Raw genomic sequence first — 19,890 nt, 5'->3', positions numbered from 1 at the left:
ATAACCGGTTCATAATTGGTTCAAAAACCGGTTCATAATCGGTCCAAAACCGGTTCATTGTAAACCGGTCCCGTCGTTTGGAAATACGAATTGGTTCAAACCGCCGGTTCGGTTCGGCATCGGATCGGTTCTAGCTTGGACCGGTTCAGAGGTGAACCGGTTTTCGGTTCGGATTCCGGTTCGGATCGTGAACCGGTTTTTTTTGTGCACCACTACCCTTAGATCTATTTCATGTAAAATCAAGGATTAAGATTTAACCTCCTTGGTTTTAAAACTTTTAAACTTCTCATTATGAATGTATTATAAAGTAGTATAGATATACTGGTTCTACGAGTACCCGGCGAGTAGCAGTTCCGAAAAATAAGAATCGAAACCGGAACCATTTAAGACGGTTCCTAAACTTTAGAAATCGGAACGGAAACCGCTTAAGCTGATTTTGACGGTTCCAAGATAGTTCTTGTTCCAACAGCGGATACCATGATTTTCATAGTATAAATCTTAGATCGGTTATGAAGTTTTGGCCCTACCATTAAAGTCTGATGATACCGCAGGTGCTCCTAATCCAATCATTTCACACATGGTTTCTCCTCAGCCATTCCCTTCCGAGCCAAACATAAAATATTCCCCAATTTTAGCAAAGCCCTTACGCTAAAATCAGACAAACGCACTGGATTAACATGGGCTCTAGAGTTCTTCTAACAACTACTCATTTACCTTTCAATCCTATACCTGATAAATCTCAAAAGTTTCCTCAATCCTACACTCCTTGTTCATCTCCACGATTTCAGATTCTATGTTCATTATCAGGTTAGATCTAACCCTAGATATATTTTCTTTTAACTGAATTGGGTGATTATGCTGTATATGATATTATGATAATGCGTTTTGAATGGTCGGCTGATCTGTGTGGATTAATCTTCATCAACTTGAGTTGGATTTGTTGTAATCTCAAACAACCCGTTTTGTATGTTATTTTGAGTAACAGAAGAATTTGATGATGAAGTATTTAAGGTATATATGCGACCATTGCAGGGACAATTGGCAACGATGCTTCAGTGACTGGTGGTGCGTACGATTATAGTAAAGCAACAACTTCTCTTACACAGAAATTATTGTCATCCCCGAAACAAGTGACTCTTGTAAGGCATGGCTTAAGCTCTTGGAACGATGAAAGTAGAGTTCAGGTTTGCCATTCTTTATTTTACCTTTAATCTTCTGAAACCATGCATACATATCAAGACATGGCATAAGCTCTTAAAATGATGATATTAGAGCTCACTCTTTGATGAGTAAAATATGCACGCTATAAATAGTGTTTAAAGAAGAGAACACAAGGTAATAACAAGTAGAACTTTGTTTTTCATCCAGTGTTGTGTAGATAAATTATGCTTAAAGACAATTTGAGAAAATGACTAAGAAAAAAAAAAGAATAAGAGCAAACTTGTAATAGCATAGGATTGAATGAGCATTTTCCTCATTCTCTAGTAACTTGTTCTTTTTGCATCAAGTCAAGAAGAAACACTCACATATAGCAGATTAAGGGCATGCTTCTGTATTGTTATGCTGAATGAGAGTAAATGACTATTTTACCCATGTGTCTATAAGTGAAGCTGAATAAGGAACGACTGTTTGTTTGAGAAGTGTTATAGTTAAAGAAGAATCAAAAGTCTTTATGTGACCCAAATCAATCTTGCCATATTTTATATTTCTTCATTAAGCCTTATTCATTTTATCAAATACATAAAACATCAATTTTACTTCTAAACTGTTATGATTATAACATTTTGATATTTTCTGCTGATTTATGACCTTCAGGGAAGCTCAAACTTATCAATCTTAACAGAAACTGGAATCATACAAGCAGAAAGATGCAAGAAAGCTTTGGCAGATATACATTTTGACCAGTGTTTCTCCAGTCCAATTTCTCGTGCCAAGGTTCATATGAAACTATTGCTTTTGGTAAATTAAAGGGCTAAATGCAAGAAATAGCAATGTACTCTGTAAATCTATTGAGTTAGAATGCTCTAATAAAAAAGTAATATACAAGTACATTGCTATTTTTTGCATTTAGATGTAATCTAGTTCTTAAATTTTGTGATCTTAATGCAGTCGACTGCTGAAATCTTGTGGAATGGGAGGGAAGAGCCGTTGATCTTTCTTGATACATTGAAGGAGGCACATCTATTCTATCTTGAAGGCATGAAAAATGGTCAGCATATAGGACTTAATGGGGAAAGACTCATTTCTATGAATTTATCTATCTAGTCATTCTTTTTGCATTAAGTCAAAAATCAAAATGAAACACTGATATATCATATATAGCTTACTAGATTAAGTCATGCCTCTAGTCTCTATGTATTATTATATACTAAATGAGTTTCAGCATTTGGAGGCAGAGGATGCTAAGCGAATGTATCCAAAAGAGTACACAATGTGGAGACAAGACCCCTCCAATTTCAATGTAAACGGTGTTTATCCTGTTCGCCAACTATGGGACACTGCAAAAATTGCTTGGAAGGAAATCTTGTTTACACCTGTAAGAACTCACTCTTCGTTTACACCCGAAAGGGTATTTTAGTCGTTTCACATTATGGCTAACAAGTAACAACCTTTGTTTTTTAGGGAGAAAGTTTTCTTGTTGTGACCCATAAATCAATATTACGGGCGCTAATATGCACGGCTCTTGGACTAAGCCCTGAGAGGTATGTATTTATTTCAGGATGAGGAGGGCATTTACGTCCTTTGTACAAACCATAGATTTAGAGCTTCCGCTTTTTCTTTTTGTGCGGGACGAAAAAAAATGTGGTTTTTGTCCTGATGATATCAGTCTCAGTTCAATACATGTAAAACACAGTACAGTACAATAAAACCGAATTTTCAATTTATTAGGTTTCGGGCGGTTGATGTGAATAATGGTGGGGTAACGGTGTTTAAGTTGAATGTGGAAGGCGAACCCATGCTTCAATCTTTGAACATGACGGCTCATATGTACACTGATTACAATTATGTTTATTAGATCTATATATTTTGAGATGTTGTTAAAACTTAAATGTGTTATTGTTAGTTATTGAAACAAATAAATATATAAAAGAAAGTATTGAATATCCACCTGATATGTTACTAAAAAGAATAAACAATAGTACATTATTCAAAAAGATGCTATTGGAAGTTGGAACTTGAGACCAATGCGTTGATGATTTTGCCATGAGTACGATTGCGTGCCTTAAATGCTAAGGTACGAGATAACTGTAGCTATTTTTTTTTTTTCATCTAAGAAAAGAAATATGTTAATTGATATAGATTTTTTTGACACCCCTAGATGTAATTCTTCTTCTCACATTTTCCACTACTTAAGTTAAGACGTCTTCCTTTCGCCATAAGCACATCACTCGTGTGGTTTCCACCTTAGGATCGTTTTGATGAGATCATCCAAACCCAAAATATGAATGCGCCTCGTATTGTAACTTCCTTCTGCATTTCTTTCCTAATTTCATTATTTCATTCCTCGGTTTTCCTCTCCGCAACATCCCCATGAGACTCAATAGATATATCCCTAATCCCTATTAATAGTTTTCAATAGTTCTTTTGCTTGATGATCAACTCCGTCTTTCTTCTCCACTTTCTCCTTCCCACGATGCATGAGAAATCTGGAGGCTGGAGCCAAACTCCTTGCCCCACTATCCCTACAGTTTACTGCAGTTTTACTTGCCTAAGTGACCTATGTAATGTTGAATATCACTTTTCCCTCAGTTTTATTTGGTGCAGAAATCAGCCATGGAGCAGAAGAATAACAACCAGACGTTGTGCTTAATTTCGAGTAAGAAACTACGATTTTAGTGGTAGGCAAGTGTCATTCTATATTGTACGCCCTATCTCAACTTGGATGGTATCCGTTTTTTTCAATCCACGCATTCTATACAATATTTCATTTAGTTTAAATAATGCATGCAAAGTGTTCGATGAAAATCCTCATACAAAACTCACTATCATAACACGCGATTTGTATAATGTAATAGGAGAAATGGATTTGAATACTATTATCATTGATGCATGAACTTCTTTTTGTTTGTTCATGATGTTTTTTCTTTTTGTTTGAGTGAGTTTAATGGCTTTATTTCCCCACTGTAGTTGGTTGTCTTCATCTTCAAATATGCTAGAACTATTAATTGCCTTCTCCCAATCCATCTATTTTGTTTTAATTTCTTCTATATTCCATTTTTGCTTTAAATGTTTAAGAAATTATGTCATTTAGATTGCTTTTGATTGCCAATGTAGTTGTTTGTCTCTATTTGGTTTAATTAATTTTATTCTACAACTTATTGCAATGAATTTTGGCTATTTTTATTATCAGAGCAGAAAAAATTACATCTTTAAGGGGAATATTAACATAAGGTATGTTAATTCATGCTTTTTACCCTTTACAAATTTATTTTCTTGATGCGAACAATGAGGGTGAAAATGATGAAGAAAACATTGATGAAAATGGTAATACATATTTTGAAAAGAAGAGGTATGTTTATATACTTCATTATTGTTTTTTTGTTTCTGTAAAGTTTATGAATGATGTTTATTTAAGTTGTAAATTCAGCATCTGAGATTATAATGATGTAGGCCTTTTAGAAACAAAGAAAATTTGAAGATTGAAGCCAAAGTGAAAAATTACAAAGGAGTTATGTCAAGAACTCTTTACAAGTGAATTTTAACATATTGGTTTTATCCGTTTTTTTTTTTCATTTGTATTTACTTTTGTTGGTGAAAGTATTTATTGCAGCTTAATAAATAAAACTTGTAAAATAACGAAGGAAGATGAATAAATCTATATTGTTGTTTCACGTTATATTTCCTCGACAAAATCTACTCTGTACAGAATCTATAAGATTTCATATTGGTTTTAGGGGAAATGAATTTGGAAGATAACCCTAATACTAATAGCTAAATTTTTACATTAAACTAATCACTCCACCAATTCTAGACTCGAAAGCCAGAACCCTATATGTAGACACACTGTTCACTTTAAAACAACTTATTTTTAAAATACATCACATGTATTTGATACTTAGACTGGATGTTATTTCATCATTGTAGTTGGGAACACTGCTGCACAAAAGATAAAAGAAAAGGCAGTTTCAATTGGTAAAGAAAGAATATAAGCTTTATTCAGAACCAATCAACTATGCAGAGTGGGAGTTAGCATCGATACAGATGTACCCAATGACCATAGAAGAAGAACCTTGTAGTCACCTTTTAGTAACTTCTTACTTTTCTACAATCTTCAATTTCACTACATCAACTTTCCTTTCATATAACCATGGAATTCAATTCCAATCCTACCTCATTTTTGTAAATGACTAAAATACCACTCCTAGACCCTAAGAATTTATCTTAACTTTTATGTAAAATAATGTTTATTTGGTGTTAAATGGATTTCTGTTTATGGATCTGTAGGAAATTACTGAGAATTTTGAATTCTTATGGGTCTACCGGAAAGTAACTATATATTACTTTTTGGTTCCGGTTTTGTTCCTCCTCCCTCATCTCCCTCCCTATTTATGTTCTGTGACTTCTATCAGACCCTATATGATAAAACATGTTTATTTGAGTATGAAGTCAACAAAATTGGGATATTATGTTACTTAAGCTAATTTGGTTTTATTTCAATCTAACTTTATCTGTTTTGGGAGCTTAGGTGGTGAAAGTTAATATGCTTGAGTTAGTATGGCAACAAATAGGATCTTATGATTCAAATATATTTCTCTCCATGGATTTGTAGATATGTTTGCTATTGATGAGTGCTTTATTGTTGTACAGAAGCATGAGTAGTTATGTATACGGTGATAAAGTTAATTCCTTTTTATTGTTTCAGGCTTTAGAAATGGTACGTGGATGCAAAATTATGTATTGGTCAACGTACTTCAAGAGGAGAGGTATATCCCTAATTCTTTATTATGTATTGGTCCACGTACTTCAAGAGGAGAGGTATATCCCTAATTCTTTTTTTAGTAATTTATTGTAATACAATTTTATACTTAAAATGAAAGACCAGTTCTCCAATGTTTAAAATCTGAAAAGTGATGGGGTCAATTTATTCATTGATTTAGTATTATAAAATTATAGTTGTTAAACTGCTATGTGTTCCTTGGAAACTATATTGCAAATTTGACCCTTTCCCTGTTAAAATTTCATCACTGGGTATTGTTTTCCAAATTTAACTGTTTAGGTGACCTTGTAACTTTTTTTCTTAATAATTTATGATTCATTGTATTTGTAGATAGAACTTGTCTTAAGTGGAAATTTGCCTCCTGGTTACCAAGATGAATGATAAAAAGCAGAAGTTCAACGTCTTCTTTGGAAGATACTTAAAAAAAAAAATTCTTATTTAATCATTGTACTTTGAAAGTACAGTGGTTTATTAAGAAAAACATAAATTAAAAAAAAAAAATAAGAATTATAAATGAAAGTATAATGATATATTAGACAAACGCATCGTTATATCTTGCATTTAGCCCTTGATTAGGCCCAATGCAAGAAATAGCATTGTACTTTTAATTGTTTGTTTAATTATATCATCTAACATTCATTTTAATTCCAAATTTTTTGTCTTATTTATGTTTGAGTGACTGGGAAAAAAATGTTCGATTTAATTCTATGACTAGAAATAAAATTTTGATATTAAATTAAAAGTAAAAGATCACAAAAGATAACTTGATTAAATTAGTTTCTTGAAACCTTATTGTCATTTAGTTTAGAATATATCAAGTGTTTTAAATAATACAGGTAATATAAATTGATTGTCACAACATACAATTACAATATATTTTGTAATTAAAGTTGTAGTACTTTATCTGGATAGTGTAACTTAAATTAGAAAAACATGATCACATTCGTTATATCATAATCACCTATATTTACTTTCTTTTTCATTATCATTTAGCACTATATAGATTTTTTCATAAAAAACACCTACATTTCAAATTTCCATGTGCCTTTATTCATGATTATAGGCTATTGTAGAATGACATTTTGATGGATTATTTATTAGTTATATTGTTGCTAAAACAATGGTAAATTCTACAAATCAAATACCATGTTGTGTATAATATGGTTTGAATAGATTATATTTGTTCTAAAAGTTCTGTAATTCTTTTGTGCATCCAAGTGAATTAAAAAATTGGTATATTGAAGTAACATTGATGCGCCAATACAATTTTCTTTTAACTGATAAAAGCTTTTTAGTGATTTAATACTCATATTGTATCAATTTTTCTTGAATTGAAAACAGAAGATGATAGATACACTCCATATTTATGAACCTTATTAATTTGTATGGACCTCTGCAATAAACCAATATGACAATTTATGTAAATTTCTTTAAGAACTCATGTTTGAGCCTTCTTTATGCCACCAAAAACATTCTGAAAGGCGTCAATAAGACTAATTCCATTAGTAGGATAAACCAGAGGCTTTTCATATTTCTGGTTATGATCATTTCAACTTGTAATGTCACTAGAACCATCCTAATTTAGCTTTAGTTTAATTTATTACTTCTTATATTTAAATGGCTTTTATTTATTTGTTTTGATTCCTGTCCATGCATGATTGACAACCAAATTTTTTTGCAAATATTTTTGACCAAAATCCTTAGTGCATCCTTGGATTGTTTCAATGAATGTTAATCCGTAAGCATGGTAAGTCGTCCATCCTTATGATTTTTAAGAAAACCTCTTCCACCCCCTATTTATGAACTATAATGATTTACAAAAATAACAATGCACTTACATTATTTTGTTTAGGGTGGAGGGAGTTGTTCCCACTGAACCCATTGAACCCAATGCCACATCAGCTTTTCTCTTTGATTTTTCTTCATTTTTCCGAACCCACAACACACGGAAATCATATCTTTTTCAACCCACTCAACCCACTCAATTAAAAAAAATACTAAACAACTAAGATACAAGTCTTAAAACATATGGTACAAGAGAAAATGAGAGAGAGAAAGTAGAGAGAGAGAGAGACGATGAAGTGGGTTCGTGAAACCAATTAAACAACCCGCTGAAGACGGAGTGGTACCGACGGTAACTATATTGCTAATTAAGATTTTATCTTGATTATTTTGTATATTTTTTTAATTAAGTGGGTTGAGAAAGATAGGATTTCCGTGTGTTGTGGGTTTGGAAAGATGAAGAAAAATCAAAGAGAAAAACTGATGTGGCAGTGGGTTCGGTGGGTTCAATGGGAACGACTCCCTCCTCCCTTATTATTGGTCCAATATTTTTTGATTTCATGTTCTAAATTTTGATTAGATTAGCCTTCTTTGCAAAAAATGGCAATTTAATTTCTTCTATTTGGTTATTATATAAGTGTATTTTAAGTTCTTTTTATTACATTATTGCTCTTTTATTTATTTCTTATTAAGTATACATGAAGCTTTTCTATGTGTAACTATTGTTATAAAGGTTGGGAATATGAATCATGATGTTCTTGACTTTTTTTGACCTTTTTGCAAGAATGAACCAAAGTTTCCAAAAAAACCAAATTTGGTTGGTTAGTGATATAAACATACAGGAAAATAGGTAGGCAACAACATGTAGGTTGCTCAAATCATCTAGCTAAAGAGTTATCAAATTTGCAAATAGACATACTACATTTACTGGAGTTGCAAATTCATTCAAGATGTGATTTTTGTGAATCGATGTAAAACAATATTAATTTTTTCATGAGACCCCTAACAGTGGCCTATCATAAGACCAGGCTTATAAGACGCAACATCACCTGATGCATTATGATTACTATCCCTTGACATGTGTTCCATATGTATAAAAAGTATTATCCTCTACCATCCAAGTAATTGCTAAATATTACACTGTGAATTGCAGATTATCATTTGATATAGGATCGAAATTTATGGAACCAAAAGAAATGGAATGATGATGAATGATGGTTTTGGGTTTTAATGATCTTCTTTGGATCACAAGAAAACTAGGATTGTTTGCACATGCTTGACTGGATATTTGTAACGAGTTATAGCATCAATTGGAGTTTGATCATGATAATGTCAGCAGACGAGTGGTAGAAGAAGATAGACCGCGCAGCTTGCCAGATGAACTTCTTCATAAGATCCATAGTGCCAGATATCTTACACGCGGACATTGTTGAAGTATGTTTATATCATGTCAGTCATTACTCATTAATGACATTAAGATTGGAAACTACAGACATCAAAACCACTTATAGACTACTTGTTTTCATATAATCAATGTAGTACTTCATTTTAGTGTATTAGTTTTTTGCATTACGATGGATCTTAAGCTTTAATACTTGATAAAAGCATTAGAATTTGTAGTTATAAGGAAGCATAAAAGAAGCCAATAATCGGTTGGGTTGGGGATGTCAATAATATGTATTGTTATATCAAATGCTTTCATTTTCAAGAAAAAAACAGCATGCCACTTTTATTTTTAAGACAAAAACAACATGCTACTTCAATTTGAAGGAAAAAAATAGCATAGCAATATACTTTGGACATTTTCCCTTCAAAGTTTTTGTCAACAACTATATCAGGTCAAAGCATTTAGGATAACAAACATGGACTTCAATGTACCAGAGAAATAAAAATAGAAAACTGCAACGAATTTGACTTTTTTGCCCGTGGTCCAAAACCACTTTTAATAAAAAGCATGAATTTCTTGTCCCTCAAACAGAAATATAATAAACATGAAGTCAATGTACTAAGTGATTAAAATCTAGAAAATTGCAACAAATATGGTTATGGTTATATTGAACCTTTAGGCCTCTACAATTACTAGATATCTTCTTCTTTGTTCAAATTCGGAATTTAGTATTATGCTTTACAACTACCTCATTTGCTGAATTGTTATGGTTGGATTTATTTTAATTACTCCTTTCAGTTGAATTATTCATGCCCTATATGTTGCTAAAGAGTCGCTGTTTTTCTGAATTATTGTTGGATTTGCTTGAATATTATAAAAATTTAATTAAGATGAATACAACATAAGCACCTCTTCTTACATAACAACATACTTACGGCTAAATGCAAAGTAGTAATTTATTGTAATTATCATTGATTTTTATTTGTTTTTGAAGTTTTTTTTTTTTTTTTTTTTTATAGTTTATACTAAAGAGTTTATACCGTTTTTAAATAGACATCTTATATACCAAACGAAAATGAAGCTCAGTTTGACCCATAAAAACATCATACTTATGGCTCTTTATTGATAATAGCGATGCAGGAAAACATTACAAAAATGGTTCATGTTCAGAAAAAGATTACATAATTGGTCCTTGTGGTGGAAAAAGATTACATAATTGATCCCTAGACAGAAAACATTATAGTAATATATCATCTGGCAAGAAAAATATTACATAACTGGTTACCAATGGTGGAATTTTTTTTTGCTATTTAAAAGAAAAAAGAAATTAGGTTGCTATAACTATAATTGGTAGATTTCTCATATGCAGGAAAACATTACTAATGAAACATTGATCGGTCGTTGTCATTAACAAAAGTCAAGGACAATCATTATCAAATGTTGAATTATACTTGCGTAGACCCGTCTTCACTCATGGTCAGTTATATGTCAGTGTGTATCGCGTCACAAGTAAAAAATGATTGAAAGTACCCATATGTGACGAGATCGTCCAACTAATAAAACAAAAAATATTTTACAAAAAAGGTCATTCAACGCTTATAAATATTCAGACATTTTATTGTTTTTTTTAACATTTCAATGTTACCAATAATGCTAAGTTTGTTTCTGTTAATTTATCTGATTATTTTTATTATTATTGTGTCATATGTTCCCTGCGTTTAACGCAGGTAATAATCTAGTTATAATGATATGCAAATTTATTTTTGTCTATAAGATTATTTGATTGGAGTGGAGTTGAATGCGATATAATCACAGAAGCACAAAGGCATAGTTATATGGGTGTAACAGTGAGCTTTGATCCACCTCACACAAATTTAAAGTGAAATATATATTATATATATAATTTATATGTCTTTTGAATAAAAAAAAGAATAAGATCTATCCTATTTAAGACTTAAATTCATAATAAAAGAAATAATTTATCTGTTGAAGCACGTCAATTAAAGAATTGAGTTATATAAGTGCAACAGTGAGCCTTGACCCACCTCACACAAATTTAAAGTGAAATATATATTATATATAGAATTTATATTTCTTTTGAATAAAAAAAGGATAAGATCCATCCTATTTAAGACTTAAATTCATAATAAAATAAATAATTTATCTGTAGAGACATGTCAATTAAAGAATTGAGGCAACATTTTTTTGAATAGATCAAATTGCGTTTAAATCTTCACAATGAATTTCTTTTTCATCAGGTTCATGTATTAATATTTTTTTATTATTTTAATTAATCAATTACTTCCAACTTTTTTTTTTGAAACTGCAAACTAATCAATCTACTCCTACATATTACCTATGTCTCCTAAGAGATTTGAAAATATGACCTATCATTTGAAAAAGTCACTCCCTACTGCTAGGTCAAAGACAAAACAATTTACTACAAAATGATACAAAGTTATATTTTGTTATCATTTGAAGTATTTTTCTATTAGTTCATATTTTATAAATTATTTGGTCTATCCTAAAATAAAATCCTAGCTATGTCACTACACAAGCATGAAGATGAGTTCGGAATGAAATACTTTTATGTACTTTTGATGATATATTTTAATTGTTATTTAGTCTTGTAATTTTTATTCATCATCATTAGCAGGGCCGGTCCGTTGATTTTTGATACCCGGGATGAAATAAAAATTTTATGCCCTTATACATGTATTGTACAATGGACAAAACGTATACATAAAAAATGTATATAAACAAAAAAGCAATAACTTTAAAATCAAACAAAACTTGGTGTCTTGTTTTATCAATATCAAACTTGATAATTAGCGGATGAGGTTTCTAAAAAAATCAAATGAGTTAGTGTTCTAAAGAACAATATGTTGCTATTTTATGATCTTAACCGAAGAATAAGAGACTAACAACAAACTTCTGCTTTGCAATTTTTTTAGGATTATAATATAACAACTTATGACTTGTTTTATATATAACTAATCAATCCACCAAAATCAAACAAATTTGTTTTTAAAATAAAACAATCCTGCATAGAATTCAGATTTCAGATTACACCAAAGCAAACATTGACAACAAATGCATAGAATTCAGATTTCAGATTACACCAAAGCAAACATTGACAACAAATACACGCAACCAGGATCCCAAGCACTGCCCCTGTAACCACATGTGATGGGGTGTGCCAAACAGCTACTTCAACTTTCTTTTATTAATGGGATTCCCGTGAAACAAGTTCTCTACAATCAGATTCAGATTCAGAAAGAATTTTTATCTGCACATCACATAAACAATAACACAAAAATTAGGAAGAATGTTTAGACAACAAATATTGAACAGTGAACACAAACAAATTTCAAAATTAAAGTAACTAAAATCTTATTTCTGAAACAACAATATCCGACACAAACACAAACAGAGGAGAAAGCTGATTTGATTTCTAAAAGACTGAAACAGAAATATGATTTCTGAACTAGAAAACTTAGAATGAACTCTTTGGGACTTTAACTACTTTTTCCTGTAATGAATTAGAGAAGAAATCAGATCATCAGATGAATAATAAATCAAACAGATTTCTGAAACGAACCTAAATAAACACAAGTTTCGATTGAACTCACCTAAATCTGATTTCTTAAATAACCAACAAGAAATAAATCACACCCAAATCAGTGAACTACTAAATCAGAAATTCAGAATCGCCTTTTGCTGTATCAAATTAGAGAAAACCGGACCAGATTAGAGAAATTGTTGCTTTTCCGGACTAAGTGTCGATTGATAATGATTAATTTGAGATTTGAGAGCCATATAATATCGATTATCTACCGGAAGGAAACAAAAGAGAAATCTGCTCTTACTTTTTATTTATGAGGGACGTATTCTAGGTAGGAATTGATTTCTCCAATCGACAGCAACACCAGCGGGATTCTAGGCATGTGCGACGTTTGGTTCGAGGCGTGTGCTCCCTAGCTTTTTTTCTCACGAGTCACGACATCAGTAAACAGATCATCACCATGGGATAAGTTTTCGGGCCATTGTCATATATACTATACATATAACTAGTTGGACAATTTTGATGCCCTCAATAATTTGTTGCCCTGGGCCTGAACCCAAGTAATTGGATATCATCCGCCGTTCTAAAAGGGGAACATCTCCTATTGTTGAACACCAATGAGTTTCTTGCCTTCCAAATGAACCACAAAACCGTATATAATAAGGCCAAAAAAAGTTTCTTCCGTTTTTTACCAATAAATGGGGCTTTTAAAGCACAACAAGAAACTTTTATACAACTCGTTGTGTGATAGATATATGACCATTCCAATTGTTTTGGGATGAACTGAAAGAAAATTTGATATAAGGAATGATCATGTGGATATTTGGATGAAGGATTGCTAGATGATAGTTCATACTTCCCTCCACCATAATATTTATTTTTTGTTTCTTTTTATTCTGAAATCTTGTTTTTTCATAGTGTTTTAATATTTTATAGAAATTCATTTTCATAAATTATCATTCGCAGATTTTTTCCCACATGGTTTAAAATTCTTTCCGCAAATTCATTTATCTTAAAAAGGCTGTAATAACATGCACAAATCATTATTTTAACAACCTTTTGCAAAGAAAATGAAAATATATAAAAAACCAATGGACAAAAGTAATAAAAACATGCAAATAAGTAAGTTTTGATGGAGAGCATCCCTACTAGGGAGAGATTATGGTATTGTGGGGTTGAGGTGTAGTCAATTTTATGTCCGATGTGTCATACGTCTGTTGAGACTATTGATCATATTTTTGTAGGATGTAGGGAGCAGATTGATATTTAGAGCAGGATTGTTATTTGGTGGGATGTTCATTTACCTGAGCATCTTACGGTTTCAGATCTCTTCTCGTGGTATGATTCACTTCACAACTTGAGAGATGGTCAACATAAGACTTTTGATGCACAACTAGAGAGATGGTCAACATAAGACTTTTGATGCAGTGGTGATATCGGTCTTTTGGTGTCTTTGGAGCTTCCGAAATTCCACTATCTTTGGAACAATGTTACCTAGGAAATCTTTTATTTTCGATGATATTGTTGAAATGACGTTTTATTGGATATCCAATAGATATAGCAAAGCTAAGCTTGGTTGGAATGTTTGACTTCATAACCCTGCTTTAGCTTCTATTTTGTTGTAATATGTTTTTTCTAGCTTCTTGCTAGTTTTTTAATAAAATCTTTCCGCGGTTCCAAAAAAAAGATAAGTTTTGAAGGAACTTATAAGTATTGGTTTAGATTCAATCATATATATATATAATCATGTCATCATTTACAGCTTACACCAAACATAATATGCAATTATTTATAATCATAAGATCATTAATAATTTATAAGCTTGATATAAGCATTGGCACAAAGAACATTGTTAGCATAAGAAATCGAATAGTAATCGAAGTAAACAAATGAAATAAAAATATATTATTATTTTGAGGTCTCATCCTATTTTTTTTAATTAACTAAAACACAATTCATATCTTACACTCGTATATTGTTCAATGATTTAATAAACTACGTTTAGCCAATAAAGGCATCCACAAGTCTGTTATTATTGATGAATATATTACAAGGTAAATGCATATTACAAATCCAAATAAACCACACCAATAACCCAATATTCTACATGGCACACATTGGTAGTTCCCATTCTCAGACAAAGAGCCATCAAATCTAGATAAATAATGCTTCAATGTCACGTAAATTGTGCATTAAAACTTGTACATTACTCCGAACTCGAGATCTTCAACTTCCAAAAAGGAACCCCTTGTAGTGGTGTACATAACCTATATACAGTAATTGCTGATAAACCCCAGTATTCTACATAGTATACAACAGTTACAACTTCCTTTTCAGCAAACAAGTTGTCAAATCCGAATTAACAACGCATCAACAGTTTGCACCTAATGCATTGAAAGTTGTACATTCTTTCGGATCCAGCACATTGTGAAGCTAAAAAAGGACCATGTTATTTGATGACAACTTACAATTCCCTTTTACTACATTCACCACAATCAAACCCTTTTGCGGTAAATGCTTCCACAAGCTTAGGGACAAGTTTTGAGAGCATGATCTTGAATCCCGTAGAATTACCATTTTGCCCTTCGGTCTCAACATTTTCACCTCCTACCGGAACCCCTTCAAGATAGGCCTTACAACCCATCAAGATCTGCCCACATCGTTTGCTGAAATGCTCCTCCACAAGTGCCTCAAAATGCTACATTATTTAAACAAAAAGATGAGATATCTCTCGTCTGTACAAAAAGACATTAACGCCCTCATCATCCTCATCACCAAACATAGCCCAAGATGAGGAGAGCTCATTTACGTTTTTTATACGTTACATTATTTACATCTATAGATCGATACAAGACAAAAAAAAAAGTACCTTAGGTGGGTTGCGAAGTATGTACAACATGGATTTGTAGCTCATGAGAATGGCATTCTCATTATAGCTACACGAATTCTTTTCACCCTCAGGACTTCCCACCTGTTGATCATATCCCGCTTCATTGAAATACGGCTTTTTGTTAAGCACTAAAGCTTGAAGAGAGAGTAAAACTTGAAGAATTGTGGACTCGTTAGGGTTCCATGTCTCACTTCCGGTTCCTGTCCATGTATTCAGAAGGCTAAGACACACCCTTCCCGATTCATATAAATTAGGGTTCACCCGAAGCCCACCAGAGTTATAATGCACCATCTGTAGGATACCAAACAACCACATAAGTCAAAAAAAAAGTTCAACCCTAATATTAATACTAATTAATTATAGTAAAAATAAAATATTACCGGGGGCTCGTGAGGGTATTCAGGGGGGAGGAAAATGTCAAAGAAGAAAAGACCATTTTCATAAGGAGTTCCAGATGCTCCCACAATTGCAGCTTGTATTAGATCCATTCTTTCTTCAAAGACACGAACATATATTGTTTCTGTGAAAATGGACAAGAAGATTCAAAATTGATGACTCGGGATCTTTAAAATTTGTCATTGGTTTCAAGAAAATGAAGAAGAATATAAAAAAGTTTCTTACCCGGAAGATCGTTTGTTAAAATGTTCCATTCTTGATTGACTTTCTTTAGCCAACTTTTTTTCACCTACAAGAACCCAAAACATTTAGATATTTTGAGTTATTGATTTTCTTTTGTTTGGTTTTGAAATTGAGGTCTAACCTGAGTTGATATGGAGCTCTTTTCTGCACTATCAACAAAATGGTGGCTTGAGCAGTCATTAACCATGTCAAATTGCCTAAATCCTTTCAGATTCTCACTATTCGATAAAACCGGAACAACCTTTGAATCCTCGGATTCTTCAAACTTTGTCTCCACAAATGTCTGATCATCTTCCTCGTTAAAATCAGATACATGGTCTGACCTAACATACGATGTTGTGTAGTTCTGAGAACCGAAAAACCGTGTAGCCACATTGGATAAGAACCCGATTGCAGCTCGCGGGACACTAAAAGTAGTGGAATCATACAACATCTTTAAGCAATCTTTCTCATCATCATCATCATCATCATCATCAACATCATCATCATCTGAATCCAATAAATCCTGACCATATAAAGTAAAAGTTTAGTACAATATTATAGATGTTAATTGGACAAAAATTGCAATATTATGTCTTATCTTTTTTGGGTTAATTTACCTTTTCGGTGGGGTCCGTTGAACGGGTATCATGGTCGGATTTCTCTTCCATATTTCCATTGTTAAGTAGTGGTGTAGCTGATACGCCTTCAGACTTTTCCACTCGAAAGATCTCATGAGGCGCAACCTGTATAAGCATTGATTAATCACTCGAAAGATCTCATGAGGATATTTAATTTCTCTCATCTAAATGCAAAGGTATAATTGGGTACATTTAGCCGATATTAAGAAGGAAACTCGTACCTTAGATGTGAAACCCGTAGCCCATTTGACTTCAACAATGCCATTTTTCAAGCCAATCACAATCCCGATATGATCTAAGTAGGAATTGTAAGAATCTTTCTCAAATTTCTGTCCTTTATGAATCCTAAATACAAGATCACCCTGACTAAATGAATAGTCAGGGTGATCAATCAGTTCATACGCACTCACAATTTCCTCCACATTCTTCTCTTCATTTTCCAATTCCCATTCTACCCTCACTGTCTTTTCCTTCGCGTCCACCACCTTCACAACCCCCGACTTCCTATTTTCCTGATCATCTGAAGTCCCTTTCTCAAGAACAAACTGATGAGGCCAAAAATCATGAGCATCGAGTGTGTTAACAGGGTTTAAACAACTCGAATCCAACCCAAACGATTCACTCCCATCTTGCCATAGCACATCAATTCTACATTTTGTTTTCGCAATCACAAAGATTTCTTGAAAACCCGAGTGGGAAATCTTTGGTAGAACACACCAATCACCGAGTTGCCAATTCAAGAAACACGAAATTAGGGTTAAGTCTGTTTTGCTCTGAAGAGATGGTGGCACCGGTGCACCACCCTCTGAACCAAATAACGCGCACCCGAGCCATGTCACGTGGACCGAACCCGTATCCACATTACACACGGTCCCTTCATTGTGGGTTTCCGTTCGTGACCCGCAAAACCACTGAGTCGAGTTTGACCGGGTCGAATTCACGAGTTTGACTCGTTGACCGGGGTAATACGGGTATTGTGAGTCATCGACTAAATCGGGAGAAATCGGTATGAGATTTTCCGTGTCCGTTATTGTAAATTCACATTTTGACCCGTCATCGAACAGGACGGTTACCGAATCGGTTATCTGGTCAGCTTTACCGACCCACGGACCGGAAATTACGAAATCGCCCATTGAGATTGAACGGATTCTTTGAAGCTCTTTGGAGTTGATGTCTTTTAGTTTCTTCTCGTTAAGATTCTCCAAGTCTACAAGCATCTCAAAGTTTGTTACTTTTCCCATTTGTGAGTGATCTTTCATCAAGCAAACGATGTCGCCATGAACGTATCTTCTTTCAAACAACAAGAAATCATCGATTTTTCCAATGGTTTCTTGAAGATTTGAGAGGATACAGCTTGCTTGTCCACTGTACATGAACTCATCGTCTTCTTGATCATCAGAGCTACTGCTTTCACTGTAGCTATCGAAATCACTTAGAAACACATCCATCACTTCAATCCTTGAAAAAGAAAAAGCAACCATTTTTAAAAATTCAACAAAAATAAAACGAAAAAGTTGATAGAATTAAGAAACAGAAGGTACCTTGTGATATAGAGAGTGATGGGATCTCCAAAGAAACCGGAGATAATTGCCAAAGGAGATTTGCCCGATAAAGAGGGGTCTGGAAGAGACACCCGATATGCCAAAAGGAGATTTGCCCCAAATAAATTGGATCAAAGTTTTCACCAGAAATGAATTCTGGATTTGCCAAAGGAGATTTGCCCGAAGGAGTTTATCTATTTAATTAATTTATATTTATATATATAAATAAATGGCTCCGAAAGGAACTAAAGAAGCCAGATATGTAAATTGCCAAAAGGAGATTTGCCCGGAGAGTTTGTTTACGAAGAAGATGAATCAACCGAAAAAAGATAATACAGAAAAAGAAGCAAACGAGGCACCATATACTAAGAGAGATAATTATCGATTATGAGAAGGAAATTTGGCTATTTTGAGAAGATGATCTATTTATTTCCCTGAAAGGAGAAAAGTTCGCTAACTGCGGGTTTAAACTTTAAAGCAGCCATGATCCGTTAGCTTCCGCACCTGTTGAAATTTAACCGAAAATAATTAGCAGGAATTCAAACAAGTTTTTCTTAATGGAAGGAGTTTTGTAAAAACAGTATTTTTTTTTTTGTAAAGTATTTCTTCATCATCATTCTTAGAGGAGATGATAATGAATACGAAGTAATTGGGTTTCGCGTTTTGTGTCTTCGACAATCTTAGAGAGTCCAATTTCTCCAAAAAAAAAAAAATCGTTTTCCTAGACACAATCATGATCTTATGAAGAACCATTAGAAAACAAGAAGAAGAAGCAAAATAAATGTACCGTTTGTAGCCAAGAAACATCACGTGGCTTCCTTCATTCATGTGAAGTTCAATTGCAGAAGACACACACAGTTGCCTCTTTAACTCTCTTTCTCTCTCTCTCTCACACACACACAGTTCAAAGAAAAAGGAAGCCTTTTAGCTTTTGCTTTTGTGGGGATTTCAGAGAGGAAGGTTCCTCCCTAAATCCCCTCTGTCACGCCATGATTAAGCATATCAAAAGCTTGAAGAAACCATTTCCCCTCCTCCTTCTTCTTCTGCTTATATCTTCTTCTTCTTCTTGTGGTTGTCTGTGTAGATGGTAGATATGAAATCTTGAAATTGTTTGTTTGTTTTGTTTTGTTGAAGAAAATGATGTAAGTGAGATTTTGAGTGGGACGGTGTGGGGAGGGGTATTAAAATATAAAGGCAAGCGATTATCCGATTGTGAGAAAAGAATATACCCTTCTTGTTCCTTCTACTTCTTTTCCCAACTGCATCTTTCTTTTCTTTCACTTCGCTTTTGGATGTATCCGGTCTTCACCTGATTATGCGTTCAAATTGTTTTTAAAATTAGGTCATAAAACTTATGATCCCGTCATACTTAAAAAAAACCAATTATATTATTTGTAAGGAAAATGACTTCGGATAGTAATTATTTTTTCGTCTTATTCATGTTTATATAACTTTTTTTTTTTTTTTTACATATTTAACTATTTAATTTTTTTCATGTGTGACAGTGATATTATGTTAACGCATTTAA

The 19,890-nt window shown here is 32.9% G+C and overlaps 2 protein-coding genes and 1 long non-coding RNA gene across 3 annotated transcripts; 1 reads left to right on the top strand and 2 right to left on the bottom strand.

The window, feature by feature from the left end:
• The first annotated feature begins 566 nt into the window (after window positions 1-566).
• On the top strand, window positions 567-3,108 carry LOC111917312 (probable 2-carboxy-D-arabinitol-1-phosphatase). Its single transcript, XM_023913015.3, has 7 exons — window positions 567-807; window positions 1,033-1,184; window positions 1,816-1,935; window positions 2,110-2,209; window positions 2,397-2,536; window positions 2,623-2,702; window positions 2,890-3,108. The coding sequence occupies exons 1-7, from the start codon at window positions 678-680 to the stop codon at window positions 3,014-3,016; spliced, it is 849 nt and encodes a 282-aa protein (XP_023768783.1). The 5' UTR covers window positions 567-677; the 3' UTR covers window positions 3,017-3,108.
• A 9,010-nt stretch (window positions 3,109-12,118) lies between these two features.
• Window positions 12,119-13,320, bottom strand: LOC111917322 (uncharacterized). The gene is made up of 2 exons (XR_002858859.2): window positions 12,977-13,320; window positions 12,119-12,396 (listed from the first exon to the last, which is right to left on the bottom strand). It is a non-coding gene; the product is annotated as an uncharacterized LOC111917322 (long non-coding RNA).
• A 1,338-nt stretch (window positions 13,321-14,658) lies between these two features.
• On the bottom strand, window positions 14,659-19,655 carry LOC111917331 (probable ubiquitin-conjugating enzyme E2 24). Its single transcript, XM_023913025.3, has 9 exons — window positions 19,150-19,655; window positions 18,363-18,866; window positions 17,043-18,279; window positions 16,801-16,926; window positions 16,323-16,706; window positions 16,184-16,247; window positions 15,943-16,082; window positions 15,542-15,853; window positions 14,659-15,370 (listed from the first exon to the last, which is right to left on the bottom strand). The coding sequence occupies exons 3-9, from the start codon at window positions 18,267-18,269 to the stop codon at window positions 15,137-15,139; spliced, it is 2,487 nt and encodes an 828-aa protein (XP_023768793.1). The 5' UTR covers window positions 18,270-18,279; window positions 18,363-18,866; window positions 19,150-19,655; the 3' UTR covers window positions 14,659-15,136.
• Window positions 19,656-19,890: the final 235 nt, after the last annotated feature.

The sequence above is a fragment of the Lactuca sativa genome, chromosome 4 (genome assembly GCF_002870075.4).
Source record: "Lactuca sativa cultivar Salinas chromosome 4, Lsat_Salinas_v11, whole genome shotgun sequence".
Classification (NCBI taxonomy): domain Eukaryota; kingdom Viridiplantae; phylum Streptophyta; class Magnoliopsida; order Asterales; family Asteraceae; genus Lactuca; species Lactuca sativa.
The sequence above is the reverse complement of the archived record's forward strand: the minus strand, read 5'-3'. Positions and strand labels throughout refer to the sequence as shown.

Coding starts and splice junctions, on each gene's coding strand:
- LOC111917312 (XM_023913015.3), top strand. CDS start 678: ATGGGCTCTAGAGTTCTTCTAACAACTACTCATTTACCTTTCAATCCT. Junction 1,185..1,815: donor ACGATGAAAGTAGAGTTCAG/GTTTGCCATTCT, acceptor TATGACCTTCAG/GGAAGCTCAAACTTATCAAT. Junction 2,210..2,396: donor TCTTGAAGGCATGAAAAATG/GTCAGCATATAG, acceptor ATTTGGAGGCAG/AGGATGCTAAGCGAATGTAT.
- LOC111917331 (XM_023913025.3), bottom strand. CDS start 18,269: ATGGATGTGTTTCTAAGTGATTTCGATAGCTACAGTGAAAGCAGTAGC. Junction 16,707..16,800: donor CAACGGACCCCACCGAAAAG/GTAAATTAACCC, acceptor TTATATGGTCAG/GATTTATTGGATTCAGATGA. Junction 15,371..15,541: donor TACTTCGCAACCCACCTAAG/GTACTTTTTTTT, acceptor TAAATAATGTAG/CATTTTGAGGCACTTGTGGA.